General features: G+C 38.8%; 1 protein-coding gene across 1 annotated transcript; it reads right to left on the reverse strand.

Moving 5' to 3' along the window:
• Positions 1-8,729: 8,729 nt before the first annotated feature.
• LOC107762651 (uncharacterized) lies at positions 8,730-12,379 on the reverse strand. Its single transcript, XM_016581024.2, has 8 exons — positions 12,149-12,379; positions 11,656-11,677; positions 10,554-10,610; positions 10,376-10,457; positions 10,083-10,178; positions 9,863-9,987; positions 9,731-9,749; positions 8,730-9,150 (listed from the first exon to the last, which is right to left on the reverse strand). The coding sequence occupies exons 1-8, from the start codon at positions 12,249-12,251 to the stop codon at positions 8,875-8,877; spliced, it is 780 nt and encodes a 259-aa protein (XP_016436510.1). The 5' UTR covers positions 12,252-12,379; the 3' UTR covers positions 8,730-8,874.
• Positions 12,380-12,753: the final 374 nt, after the last annotated feature.

A 12,753-nucleotide genomic window follows, 5' to 3' on the forward strand; every position in this document is an offset into this window, starting at 1 on the left:
TCATGTGAAGCCCGTGTATGCGAGATGGCAAGTACGTACTCAGACTTACATGTCTTATTTGGAGTTGATTTATTCATGTCCTACCCTTGTTGCCAATAAACTCTAATGTGCCTTAATTGAAGTTGTCTCCTCTTTTATTGCCATGCTGCCTTTTTCGTAATTGTTTAACCTTAATTGAAGTTATTATTGTCTTTTCCGTAATTGCTTAACCTTAATTGATGTTATTATTATCTCTTCCGTAATTGCTTAACCTTAATTGAAATTTTTGTTATCCCTTTCATTCTTGACTTATCCTTATTTGGAATCATTGAATCATGCTATCTCTCTTATCGTCGAGATGTACTTATGTGGAATCATTGTTACACATTATCTCTCCCCTTGTTGATATATTCTTGTTGAAACCATTATTACCTATTGCGTATTTCATTGTGAGCTTGTTCTTCCTTTTCTTTGTGTTCTGTAGTCCTTGTGTTGATTTACTTGCCGTAATCTCGTGTTATTATTGTTGTTGTTGTTGTTGTTGTTGTACTCAGTATTGTTGAGTCGACAGAGCTATGCGTGCTTGTGGTATTGAAATTATTTTGAGGAAACATTATGGCATATGGGCACATGTGGTGAAAGACCTTATATTGTGTTGTTATATTTTTGGCACACATGGTATTGTTAAGAGGATTGTTGGGTGGTTAGCACGTGAGTTGTCCGTGCTATTGTTATAATTGATAGTTGCATATTCAGCATGACAAGGCGGGCTATATATGTGGGTTTGCGCATGTGGCGATACAAGGTGGGAATATTATTATGCGCGTGCGGCGAGACAAGGCGGGCATTTACTTTAATGTTACGCATGTGGTGACAAGGTTAGCTATGTCGGGGAATGATTTGTGATGACTTGTGATGGCCTGGGGGCATTGTTATTGACGATATTTGTGTAGTGGTGTGCCTACCTTGTGTGATTTATACATTGTACGTTTCGTGGTGATTGTTTCCTATATGTCGTTCGTTGTCTCTACTTGTACTTGTTGACTTGAGTTGTGATAGAACATTTGCATAAGCAAACACGTAATTAATCGCCTATGTCGGTTTAAAAGGACAAATCCTGATGTTATGAACAATTTACATGTTCTCTCGTTTACCTGCCTTCTGTGTGAGAGTTGCTCTATTGGAACGTGAGTTGTCCATGCGGTCAAAGGTCATTGTTATTGTTGGCACGTGGGTTGTCCGTGAGGATATGAGATTTTGTCACTCCCTTGGCACATGAGTCATTCGTGCGGTTATCAATTGTAATGTGGGCACAAGATGCCAAGTGATTAGGTTTCATGAATTGGGACACATGAAATGTGACTGTAAGGTGAAGTAGCTAGGGGAAACCCTTGAACAAATCTTATGTGAAAGCGGTTGCTCTTATTGAGTTGTTACTTGTTCCCTTTACTTGGTTTCACCGGGCATAAATTATGTTCAGCTTACTCTATGGCATTATTAACTGGTTGTTCCCCATTGCTAATCGTTGTTTCTAGTGTTCTATTGCGAGTATTAATCTAATATCTTTACCATGACTAGCTTTATATTGACATTGTTTTCCTGTTAGTTGCACATTCATACTTGTACAGATTGTTAACTCTAGTAGGTGTCTTGACTGTCCCTTGTCACTATTCCACCAAGGTTAGTCTTGATACTTACTAGGTACCGCTATGGTGTACTCATGCTATGCTTTCTACATATTTTTGTGCAGATTCAAGTACTTCGAAGTTATTTGATCACTAGCTAGCTGTTCGGAATTTGTTGTGGAGACTCAAGGTATACCTGTCGTCGCGTTCGCAGGACTTGGAGTCACCTTCTGATATTGTACTTGTACTGTCTATTTCTATTCCGGAATAGTTGTACTTAGAAGATTTTCCTAGTAAACTCAGTAGTGCTTATGAATCGTACTACCCGGATTATTGGTTCACTATAAAAACGTCATTTTTATGCTTAATAGTTGTTTCTTGTTAAACTTCTGTCATTTAATTTAGTAAGTATTAGGCTTACCTAGTCTTAGTGACTAGGTGCTATCTCGACATCCTACAGAGGGAAATTGGGGTCATGACAAGTTGGTATCAAAGCTCTAGGTTCATAGGTGCTACGGGTCATAAGTGAGTTTAGTAGAGTCTTGTACTTAGCTTTGAGAGGCTATTTAACTATTAGGACAGTTTCACTTCTTTCATTCCTATCGTGTGATTTTATTGATCTCAGAGTTTAAGCCTATGTCATTCTATTCTCTCACAGATGGTGAGGACACGAGCTACAGTTACTAATGATGCTGCCCCCAGAGCCGGTGTTGCTAGGGGACGGGGCAAAGGCAGAGGCAGAAGCCGAGGATGAGCATGTGTTGCAGCTAGAGCACTTGTCAGAGTAGTAGTTGAGGAGCCGCCAGTAGCTCATGTTAGGGGACGGGTACCGGAGGCGCCTGTTGTTACCCCCGAGACTTCAGGAGTCTTTAGCAGAGTTCCTGAGCATGTTTGACATATTGGCTCAAGCGGGGTTGATTCCGGTTGCACCAGCTACTTTACAGACCGGGGGAGGAGCTCAGACTCCCGCCGCCCGTATTCCAGCGCAGCGAGTCCACGTTAGTCAGGTTCCAGGTGTCATGCCGATACAACCTGTTGTTCCAGTTCAGCCCGTGGTTAGGGCAACAACATCTGAGGAAGAACAACTTAGACTTGCGAGGTTCAAGAAGTATTACCCTCATACCTTCTGTGGTTTGGCTTCAGAGGATGCCCATGGGTTCCTGAAGGAGTGCCACTGTATTCTCCGCACTATGGGTATTGTGGAGATGAGTGGGGCTGCTTTTACTACATTCCAACTTAAGGGGGCGGCATATCAGTGGTGGAAACCGTACGAGTTGGGTAGCCCGGCCGATACAGCTTCACTTTCATGGACTCAATTTTCAGAGATGTTCTTGAGAGAGTTTGTTCCCCAGACCTTCAGGATGAATGGCGTTCAAAGTTTGAGTAGTTGCACCACGACACTATGTCAGTGTCAGAGTATGCCGTTAGATTTAGTGATTTGTTTAGACATGCACCTGTTTTGGTATCTACAGTTAAGGAGAGAGTCTGTAGGTTTATTGTGGGACTCACTCATGGTATCTGATTAAGCATGGATCAAGAGTTGGAGACGGATGTTCCATTCCAATAGGTGGAAAACATCGCTCGCAAATTAGAGGTTATGTGGGATTAAGAGGGAGATGTTAGGGAGACTAAGAGGCCTCGCAGACTGGGAGAATCTACTAGTCCCTATTTTGGAGGCAGGGTACTGCATGGTAGAGGTTTTGTGGGTCAGCTAGTTTAGTTTGCACTCCAGGCTTCCCGCGGTGTTTCGAATACCCATGAATCTCAGAGTACCCACACTGGACAGCTTCCACAGCCACGCCAGCGGAGGGGTTTCTTTGAGTGTGGAGATACCAGCCATATGGTGAGAGATTGTCCCAGACTGCGGACATATGTGTCACAGTGGGGTATTCAGGCTATGAGTTCTGCTCCAGATGCTGCTTTTCCTGCACCGCCAGCTAAAGGTGTAGGTCAGGCAGGTTGAGGGCGCCCAAGAATGGGAGGCCCGACCCGTTGATGTTCTTTCTACGGTAGGGCTTAGGCCGCTGCACCAGATGGTGTCGTTACAGGTATAGTTTCAATTGTTATAGGGGAGAATCATTCTTATTTTGATTTGGTTCTGCTCATCGGGGTGAGTCCTCTTATCTTTCTTCACATATGGGTGAGTTTCATGATTTTGTACTCTGCAATGTGTTTACCCCTGTTGGGAGATTCTTTAGTGGTAACTTGTGTCTATCGTTTTGTTTTATTCATTATTGAGAGCTATGAGACTAGAAGTGACTTTCTGTTACCCATTACGTTAGGTTTTGATGTGATTTCTAGATGGTTGGTTATGATTTGTGATTTAGATGCTCTACCAGTATGGGAGTTAGTTACGTGCTGTAATTATGTATCGCGAAATGGAATTAGTGGAAGGTTTCAGATGGTATGATGTATATTCTACTTGTGATTTAGACCTGAGGATGGTATCCTCGCGTTTTCTTGCGATTTGATATGTTTGAATCGGGCTACGTGCCACGGTGGGGTTATATTAGGATGATATCCTTGTGGCTAGTTCATATGTTTTGATTCTCCCTTGTGGAATAGCTTAGTAGTATGGTACTAATAGGGAGTTGTGCCTGTTGGGTTTGTTTGATAGTTCTCTCATCTGTTTCTTTTTTAATATCCAGTCACATTCGTACTGTGCTTATTGGGTTCTAGCTTGCGAGGTGTGTGCCCAAGTGGTGTTGGGTGTGACTTGTTGCTTTGAGTGAATATTCATGGTATCTTCATGTTTCTTGCATCGTTGTCAGTGTTGTGGAGGTTTGGAACGGGGTTCTAGCCGATATGAGATTAATTGCCGGTGTTGGATTTGATTATGGGCAACTATGGTGGTTAGAGATGTTGTTATGGGCATATATTTGACATGTTACATCATGTGGTTTTCCCTTGTGGGTGTAGGCATGAGGTGTTGTGGCTGGTTGAGGTTGATACTGTGTGTTGATGTGGGAATCGAGTCTTTACGAAATGATCGGATGTTGATGATTCCAATAGCTTCGTATGATGGTTTTGGACTGAGGCGTGTGTCCGGATTTGCATTTGGAGGTCCTTAGGTTAATTTGCTACATTTTGGTGAAACATTTGAAAGTTGAAGGTTTGGAAGGTTGAGAGGTTTGACTGGGAGTTGACTTTGTTGATATCAGGTTCAGATTATGATTCTGAGAGTTGTATTAGCTGCGTTATGTCATTTGGGACTTGCATGCAAAATTTGCGATTATTCCGAGTTGATTTGATATGATTCGGCACGAGTTGTAGAAGTTGAAAGCTCATAAATTCATTTAGTTCGATTTGGGGTGTGATTCATTATTTTGATGTTGTTTGATGTGATTTGAGGCATCGAGCAGGTCCGTGTTATGTTATAGAACTTGTTAGTATGTACGTACGGGGTCCCGGGGGGGCCCAGGTGTGTTTCGGATGGGCTTCAGGCCATTTCGTCATGTTTTAGAGTTGTTGGTTTTCTGATGCTTCAGGTACTCTATGCGATCCCGTGTTTTCTATCGCGATCGCGATGTGTTGTGGGAACTGGGCGTGGTTTTTCTTCGCGTTCGGATAGATGTTTCCGCGTTCGCGAAGCTTAGGCAGACAGTTGTCTACGTTCGTACTTGTTTATTCGTGTTCTCGTAGTGGAGCTGCGAGCTGGTAGTCTTTTACTCATCGCGTTTGCGTGTCTCTATGTGTGTTCACCTAGCTTGTTGGCATTGTTCATCGTGTTCGCGAGGTGTGTGCCGCAAACGCGAAACTTTATTTATTGGGCAACATTTTGTTCTTCGCGATCATGAGGATTGTTCTGCGATCGCGTAAGAGGGATGCATGGGCAGCAAAATATTAATTCCCAATCGAGGGTTTTGTTCCATTTATCATCTTTTGAGCTGGAGACCTCGGATTTGAGCGATTTTTGAGGGGTTCTTCACGGGTTGGTTTATGGTAAGTGTTCTTTACCTGGATTTGATTTTATTTCATGATTCCATCCTTGTTTTTATCATTAAATTAGTGGTTTGAGTTGGGGGGAAATGAGAATTTTGTGAAAACTTTCAAAATATAAAATGATGATTTGATATTGAAATTGGATGATTTTGGTATGGTTGGACTAGTATCGTAATGGGTGTTCGGATTTTGTAAATTTTATCGGGTTCAGAGGTGCAGGCCCGAGATTGACTTTTTAGTTTTTATTAAAGATCGAAGCTTTATTATCCGGAATCGGTTCCTATAATTTTATTTATGATATTAAGTTATTTTGCCTAAATTTGATCCGTCGAGAGGTTGTTTCATACGAGAAGGTCATTTTAAAGTATCGGTCTAGCTTCTTACAAGTAAGTATCTTGCTTAACTTTGTATGGGGGAACTACCCCTTAGGATTTGAGCCATTTGTGCTAATTGTGTCATGTGAAGGTGTACACGAGGTGACGAGTACGTACTCGGGATTACTTGTGGGAATTTGACCATTTTAGGCTCTTAGGTTCTTATGTTCATTAAAAAAAAGTAAGTTGTTTTATCATGTTAAATCCTTCATTTACTGAATTCATCCTTACGTGTCTTATTTGGAGTTGATTGATTCATGTACTACCCTTGTTGCCAATAAACTCTTATGTGCCTTAATTGAAGTTGTCGCCTCTTTTATTGCTATGTTGTCTTTTTCGTAATTGCTTAACCTTAATTGAAGTTATTGTTGTCTTTTCCGTAATTGCTTAACCTTAATTAAAGTTATTATTATCTCTTCCGTAATTGCTTAACCTTAATTGAAGTTTTTGTTATCCCTTTCATTGTTGACTTGTCCTTATTTGGATTCATTGATTCATGTTATCTCTCTTATCGTCGAGTTGTACTTATGTGGAATTATTGTTACACATTATCTCTCCCCTTGTTGAGCTATTCTTGTTGAAACCATTATTACTTGTTGCGTCTTTGATTGTGAGCTCCTTCTTCCGTTTCTTTGTGTTATGTAGTCCTTGTGTTGATTTACTTGTTGTACTCTCGTATTATTGTTATTGTTGTTGTACTCAGTGTTGTTGAATCGAGGTCTATGCATGGTTGTGGTATTGAAATTATTTTGAGGAATAGTTGTGGCATATGAGCGCATATGGTGAAAGACCTTATATTGTGTTGTTATATTTTTGGCACATGTGGTATTATTGAGAGGATTATCGGGGTGTTCACACGTGAGTTGTCTGTGCTATTATTTTTTATGATATTTGCAAATGCGGCGTGAAAAGGCGGGCTATATATGTGAGTTTGTGCATGTGGCGAGATAAGGTGAGAATATTATTATGCGCGTGCGCCGAGACAAGGCGGGCATTTACTTTATTATTGCGCACGTGGCGAGACAAGGTGGGCTATGTCGGGGAATGATTTGTGATGGCCTGGGGGCATTTTTATTGACGATATTTGTGTAGTTGTGTGCCTACCTTGTGTGAGTTATACATTGTACGTTTCGTGGTGATCGTTTCCTATGTATCATTCGTTGTCTCTACTTGTACTTGTTGATTTGAGTTGTGATAGAACATTTGCACAAGCATACACGTAATTAATCGCCCATGTCGAGTTAAGAGGACGAATACTGATGTTATGAACCATTTACATGTACTCTCGTTTACTTGCCTTCTGTGTGAGAGTTGCTCTATTGGCACTTGAGTTGTCCGTTCGGTCAAAGATCACTGTTATTGTTGGCACGTGAGTTGTCCGTGAGGATATGAGATATTGTCACTCCCTTGGCACGTGAGCCGTCCGTGCGGTTATGAATTGTAATGTGGGAACAAGATGCCAAGCGATTAGGGTTCATGAATTGGGACCCGTGAAATATAACTATAAGGTGAAGTACCTCGGGGAAACCCTTGAACAAATTTTATGTGAAAGCGGTTGCTCTTATTGAGTTGTTACTTATTCCCTTTACTTGGTTTCACCGGACTTAAACTGTGTTCAGCTTACTCTACGACATTATTACATGGTTGTTCCTCGTTGCTAATCATTGTTTCTAGTGTTTTATTGCAAGTGTTGTTCTGTTATCTTTACCATGACTAGCTTTATATTGACATTGTTTCCCCGTTAGTTTCACATTCATACTTGTACAAGTTGTTAAGTCTAGTAGGTGTCTTGACTGTCCCTCGTCACTACTCCAATGAGGTTAGTCTTGATACTTACTGGGTACTGTTGTGGTGTACTCATGCTACGCTTTCTGTATATTTTTGTGCAGATTTAGGTACTTCGGAGTTGGTTGATTACTAGCTAGCTGTTCGGGTTTTGCTATGGAGACTCAAGGTATACCTGCCGTCCCGTTCGTAGGCCTCGGAGTCATCTTCTGATATTGTACTTGTATTGTCTATTACTATTCCGGAACAATTGTACTTATAAGATTTTCCTAGTAAACTCAGTAGAACTTATGACTTGTACTACCAGTTTTGGGTATTGTATTGCGCTTGGGATTATTGGTTTACTATAGAAACTTCAGTTTCGTGCTTAATAGTTGTTTTTGGTTAAGATTCTGTCATATAATATAGTAAGTGTTAGACTTACCTAGTTTAAGTGACTAGGTGTCATCGTAACATCCTACGAAGGGAAATTATGGTCGTGACACTGAGAAATTTTACGAATTTATAAATAGCCACAAAATTTAAATTTTTGTTGATATTGTTAGGTACTAGCCACAAAATTTAGATATATAGCTAGAGAGCTATAAATGTACTATGTTATAGTGCCTGTTTGTGAGGAAAGAATCAAGTGTTGGAGTTCTTGTGTGTGGACCAAAGAAGATGAGGCATGAAGCTGCAAACATATGTTTATCTGGTTTTCAGCCAACCTACATTTTGAGTCTATTAGCTTCAGTTGGTGATTTCAACATTTTCAACACTCTACATACACATTTTCAACGTCTTTGTTACGCTTTGCTGATTGAGTTTTCATGTCACTGTCAAGGGGAAGAAAAACATGTTTGCCTTCTTTTTCAAATATAAATAGTACTTTGACAAATTTTATTTCCTTACTTAGAAACATCAATTGAGAGTCCACAAACCTTAATTTTCTATGGCCGACTTATACTACAAAGATCAATGAATTTGCTAACTGATGTTTGAAATATATGATCATTTTGTCTAAAAATTCTAAACCATCACATAGAATATATACTTATTTCGACTTGTTCTACGAATCGGAAATAGTCTCTTGTAGACATAGAAAGTAAGGCTGCTTATATCAGATCCAATATGGTCTGATCATTCCCTGAACCACACGCTCAGTAAGAGCTTAGTGCACCGGACTACCTTCACCGTGGATAACCAGTTGGAGGGTATCCAACACCTGGTGGTGGTGGGTATCCATAGGGTTGCTGGTGTGGTGGTGGGTACATAGGTGGGTGCTGGGGTGGTGGGTACCCATGGGGTAGCTGCTTTGGTGGATAAGCTTGTGGCTGTGGCTGTGCATATCCAATGGTTGGAGGAAAAGGCTGATCCAAACGAGACATTTGTTGAACAGCTGGTGCTGCCATTGGCCTTGGCCCAAACTTACCATCTCTTTTATTCATTTCTACCTTGTGCTGTGTCTGCAAATTTATTTTGAAGAATAAACGTATTTTTAATCAAAAGAACATATAGCAATTAATAAGTTTTACACAACTATCACTTAGCATAGCCAGGACTCTTCCAAAATACCGTGTGCTTATCGGATCTTCCTAAAATAGTGCAATTTTGGAAGATCCGATAGTGCAATTTTGATGGATCAGACATATATGTGAGCATTTTTGGAAAGTTCAAGCAACATAGGTTATTAATTCAACTTTCACTACGTAAACATTATAAGGATGCACTGTTACCATAATATTTCAAGAGAAAAAAAAATGAAGGTAAAGAGTAATATATCAATTTATACATAAAAAAAAATAGCACAAGCTAGAGGCAAGAAATCACCAAGAAATTTTATGACTTAAGAAAAACAGAGGAGAGTATCCAAAAAATTGGATAACTTAACCAAAAAATTGGATTGATATCAAAATACTTTTAGTTTTTGTATCTGAAAAACATGAATTTGAGTTATTTTCTACTTAGATAATCTTATCAGACTTCTTTTTTGGCATAGATATGCTATGTATTTCAGATGTAGAATATGTTCAAGTTATCACCTACCTGCATACAGCTACAAACCCTGCCAAAAGAAAAAGAAAAGTTAATAGAGATGGATATTACAATCACAATTTACACTGTCAGTAGATATAAGTTAAATCTGTGTTTGTAATAATACTAAGTCAAGTGTCTTACGTGCAGTAAACCATGTCCGAGCAACAGTTGAGAACCCGAGAAGCCTCTTGAAGATCATCGTTTCCTGTAATACAAGCAATGCAGCTAAATATACATGCTACCTGCTGGAGGCAAAACATGAACCCCTACAACCAAAGCCAATTAACATTAGCTGAGATAGTAAAAAACAAGAAGATAATTAGATAAATCACTTGCAAAGCTGAAGAGAAGTTGAATTTACGATTATGCAATTATCGCATTTTGTCGTCTGCAGATTGAACTCATCTTGCAACATAAACCGTGTTGAGGCAACTGAATTTGCAAAGCAAAGAAACACCTGAACAGTAGCACATGAGTAGGTAATTAAGTAGGAGAATCGAAGAAAAAGCTCATAGAGCCCGTTTCACTTAGCTGATTAAAAGTAGTTAATAAGCATCAAGTGCTGAAATTGATTTTATAAATAAGTTCGTTATACAATATAAATTTTGAGATTGATGAAAATTCTGAAGGGGAATAAGTCCGGTAACACCAAACCTCTGTGCAAAGACATAACTCAGGGCAATGACTTTCTCCACATCTGCCACTACAAGGCATATAGCCTCCACAACATGTATACCTATAAGCACAAAATAGTTTAAATTACATGGATTAATTCATAAAGAAATGTAGCGAATTATATTGAATACCCAAACAGAGAAAAGACAATGCTTACCTTGACATATCATTGTATAGAGCTCGTTTTCGGAGGATGTATGACGCACAAGGACCGCTAAAACATTCAAAGGTAAACTGATAAACAATTTTGAACAGTACTTGCATAAGCAGAAGCATCAACATACAAGTATTTGATATCAACAGCAATTAAATAGATGACAAAAAGGAGTATTTGTATTAAAAATCTGCCTTTGATGCATTAAACACATCTGCTTGGAAAATTCGGTAGAAAAATAAATGATGCATTCTCTACACTCGGGACAGTCGTGATACCTATATACTCCCCAGAATTTCAAAGTTTTATACAGAGTACTCTATTGATTTTGCATATATAGAAGAGCATTGTCAATCAATCCCTATTCTTTCTTATTCATCTGATAGAAACTTGATTAATAGACACGACAAATCAGAATACACAATATTCTTAGTATATGCACCCATGCTACTATACAGAGATGTGGCTAAACTTCCAATAGTACTGTACAACTCTAAAAAAGGACTGAGAAACGCTTGCGGCTTCAAATCACTGCTTACTAAAGGCAACCCAGTGCACAATGCATCTCGCGATCATGCAGGGTCCAGGAAGGGCGGCATCCGAGGGTGTGATGTAGACAGCCTACCCTAATGCAAGTATTAGTGTTTGTTTCCACCGCTCCAGCAAAAGAATATAACAGAAGTGACCTAAACTCCATTTAAAAAAAGAAAGAAAAGAAAAGAAAGCAGCAATAGTGCAATTTAGATGCAATTTTTAAAGCTGCTTTCCTTTTTTTTCTCTCACAAAAGTAACTTCAATTTAGTCCATTCGACCATGTCTGCTCTCGATAATTACAAGTCAATCCTGTTTTTTCAGTTTCTAAGTTATTACATCAAGAATCTAAGTTTTACGGATTGACCGTGTGAAAGATACTTAACAATCAGATTATTTAAAACCAATAAAAATTATTGAATTTTTACTACATATATTTAAATCCTTTTATAACGAATTAACAGTTCAAATTAAGCGTCACACTATATAGCAAATGCTGGACCTTCGAGAAGTATGGATTAAAGCATTCATAAGATAAAGTAAAAGAGGAGAATGTTATGTAAAATCAACTCACCACCAAAGAGAGAAACAGCAAACTGCAAAGGTAACAAAAAAAAACCGAGATCACCGTTATGATCAGGGAATATATCAAAATTTAGAGTTTGACTTTTATCTACTATAACATAACAGTAAAGCCATAGTCACCAAACATTAAGAGTAGTAAGAATAAAGTTACAAAACTACTTTTTGTCACATTAAAGTAACTCAACTTTGCTCACAAAAAAAATAAAGCCACAAAATTTACCCAATGGCGATAAATGTACTATCAAGATGGCTTTACAATTACAGTGGATAAAATTTTGTGACTTCAGTATTATAAAGTTCACTTATTGTAATGCAAAGTGGATATACTATTATATTCAATGTGACAAAACAAATTATATGACTTTGCTATTACAGTAGATAAAATTCAGTAACAATATATGAAACTGCCTTCAAAAACTATTAAGCAATATCGAAAAGAATTGAGCAAAAATTAATGAAATTTCATGTGAAGTGACACGTACAAAGAGGATCAGACTGAGGAGCACGGAGCAGATCGGTGTGCCAGTGATTTCGAAAATTTTGACGGATTTTCATTTTCTCCATTTGAGCCTCCGACGAAGCCATTGGAACAACTATTGAGTAGTTCAAATTTCACGGTTGGGGTAGACTGTAGAGCTTAAAATCCTTTTTCCTATCAATGGGAAAAGAGAAAAAAGATAAATAAGCAAACAAGCTTTCGCGTGTTTGTGAATGTTTGATTAAGAAAATAGAGTTGAATATCCGTAGTCCAAATTCGAGAACGTTCTCCGTGTCTGCGCGGGTGGCTGTGAGAGACTTTTCAAGCTTTGAAGATGAATAAAGGGAGGGAATAATGTTTGTACATGTGGGGTTAGAGATAGCTGACCAACGATTCTACAAATCTTGGACTAGCTCTAGAAGGGCAATAACATTGTTAGAGTCAAAAATATTAATTTTTGGCATATAATAAATTACTTTAACATTCAGTCCTAAATATAGCATGATATTTGTGTGAGCATATTATTAAAGCGAACTGTGCAATTATCAATTACTATTCGTAAGCAACCAAAGCGGTTTGATTATAATACAATTTGTGAAGACCACAAGT

Source organism: Nicotiana tabacum, chromosome 23, assembly GCF_000715075.1.
Source record: "Nicotiana tabacum cultivar K326 chromosome 23, ASM71507v2, whole genome shotgun sequence".
In the NCBI taxonomy this organism is placed as follows: domain Eukaryota; kingdom Viridiplantae; phylum Streptophyta; class Magnoliopsida; order Solanales; family Solanaceae; genus Nicotiana; species Nicotiana tabacum.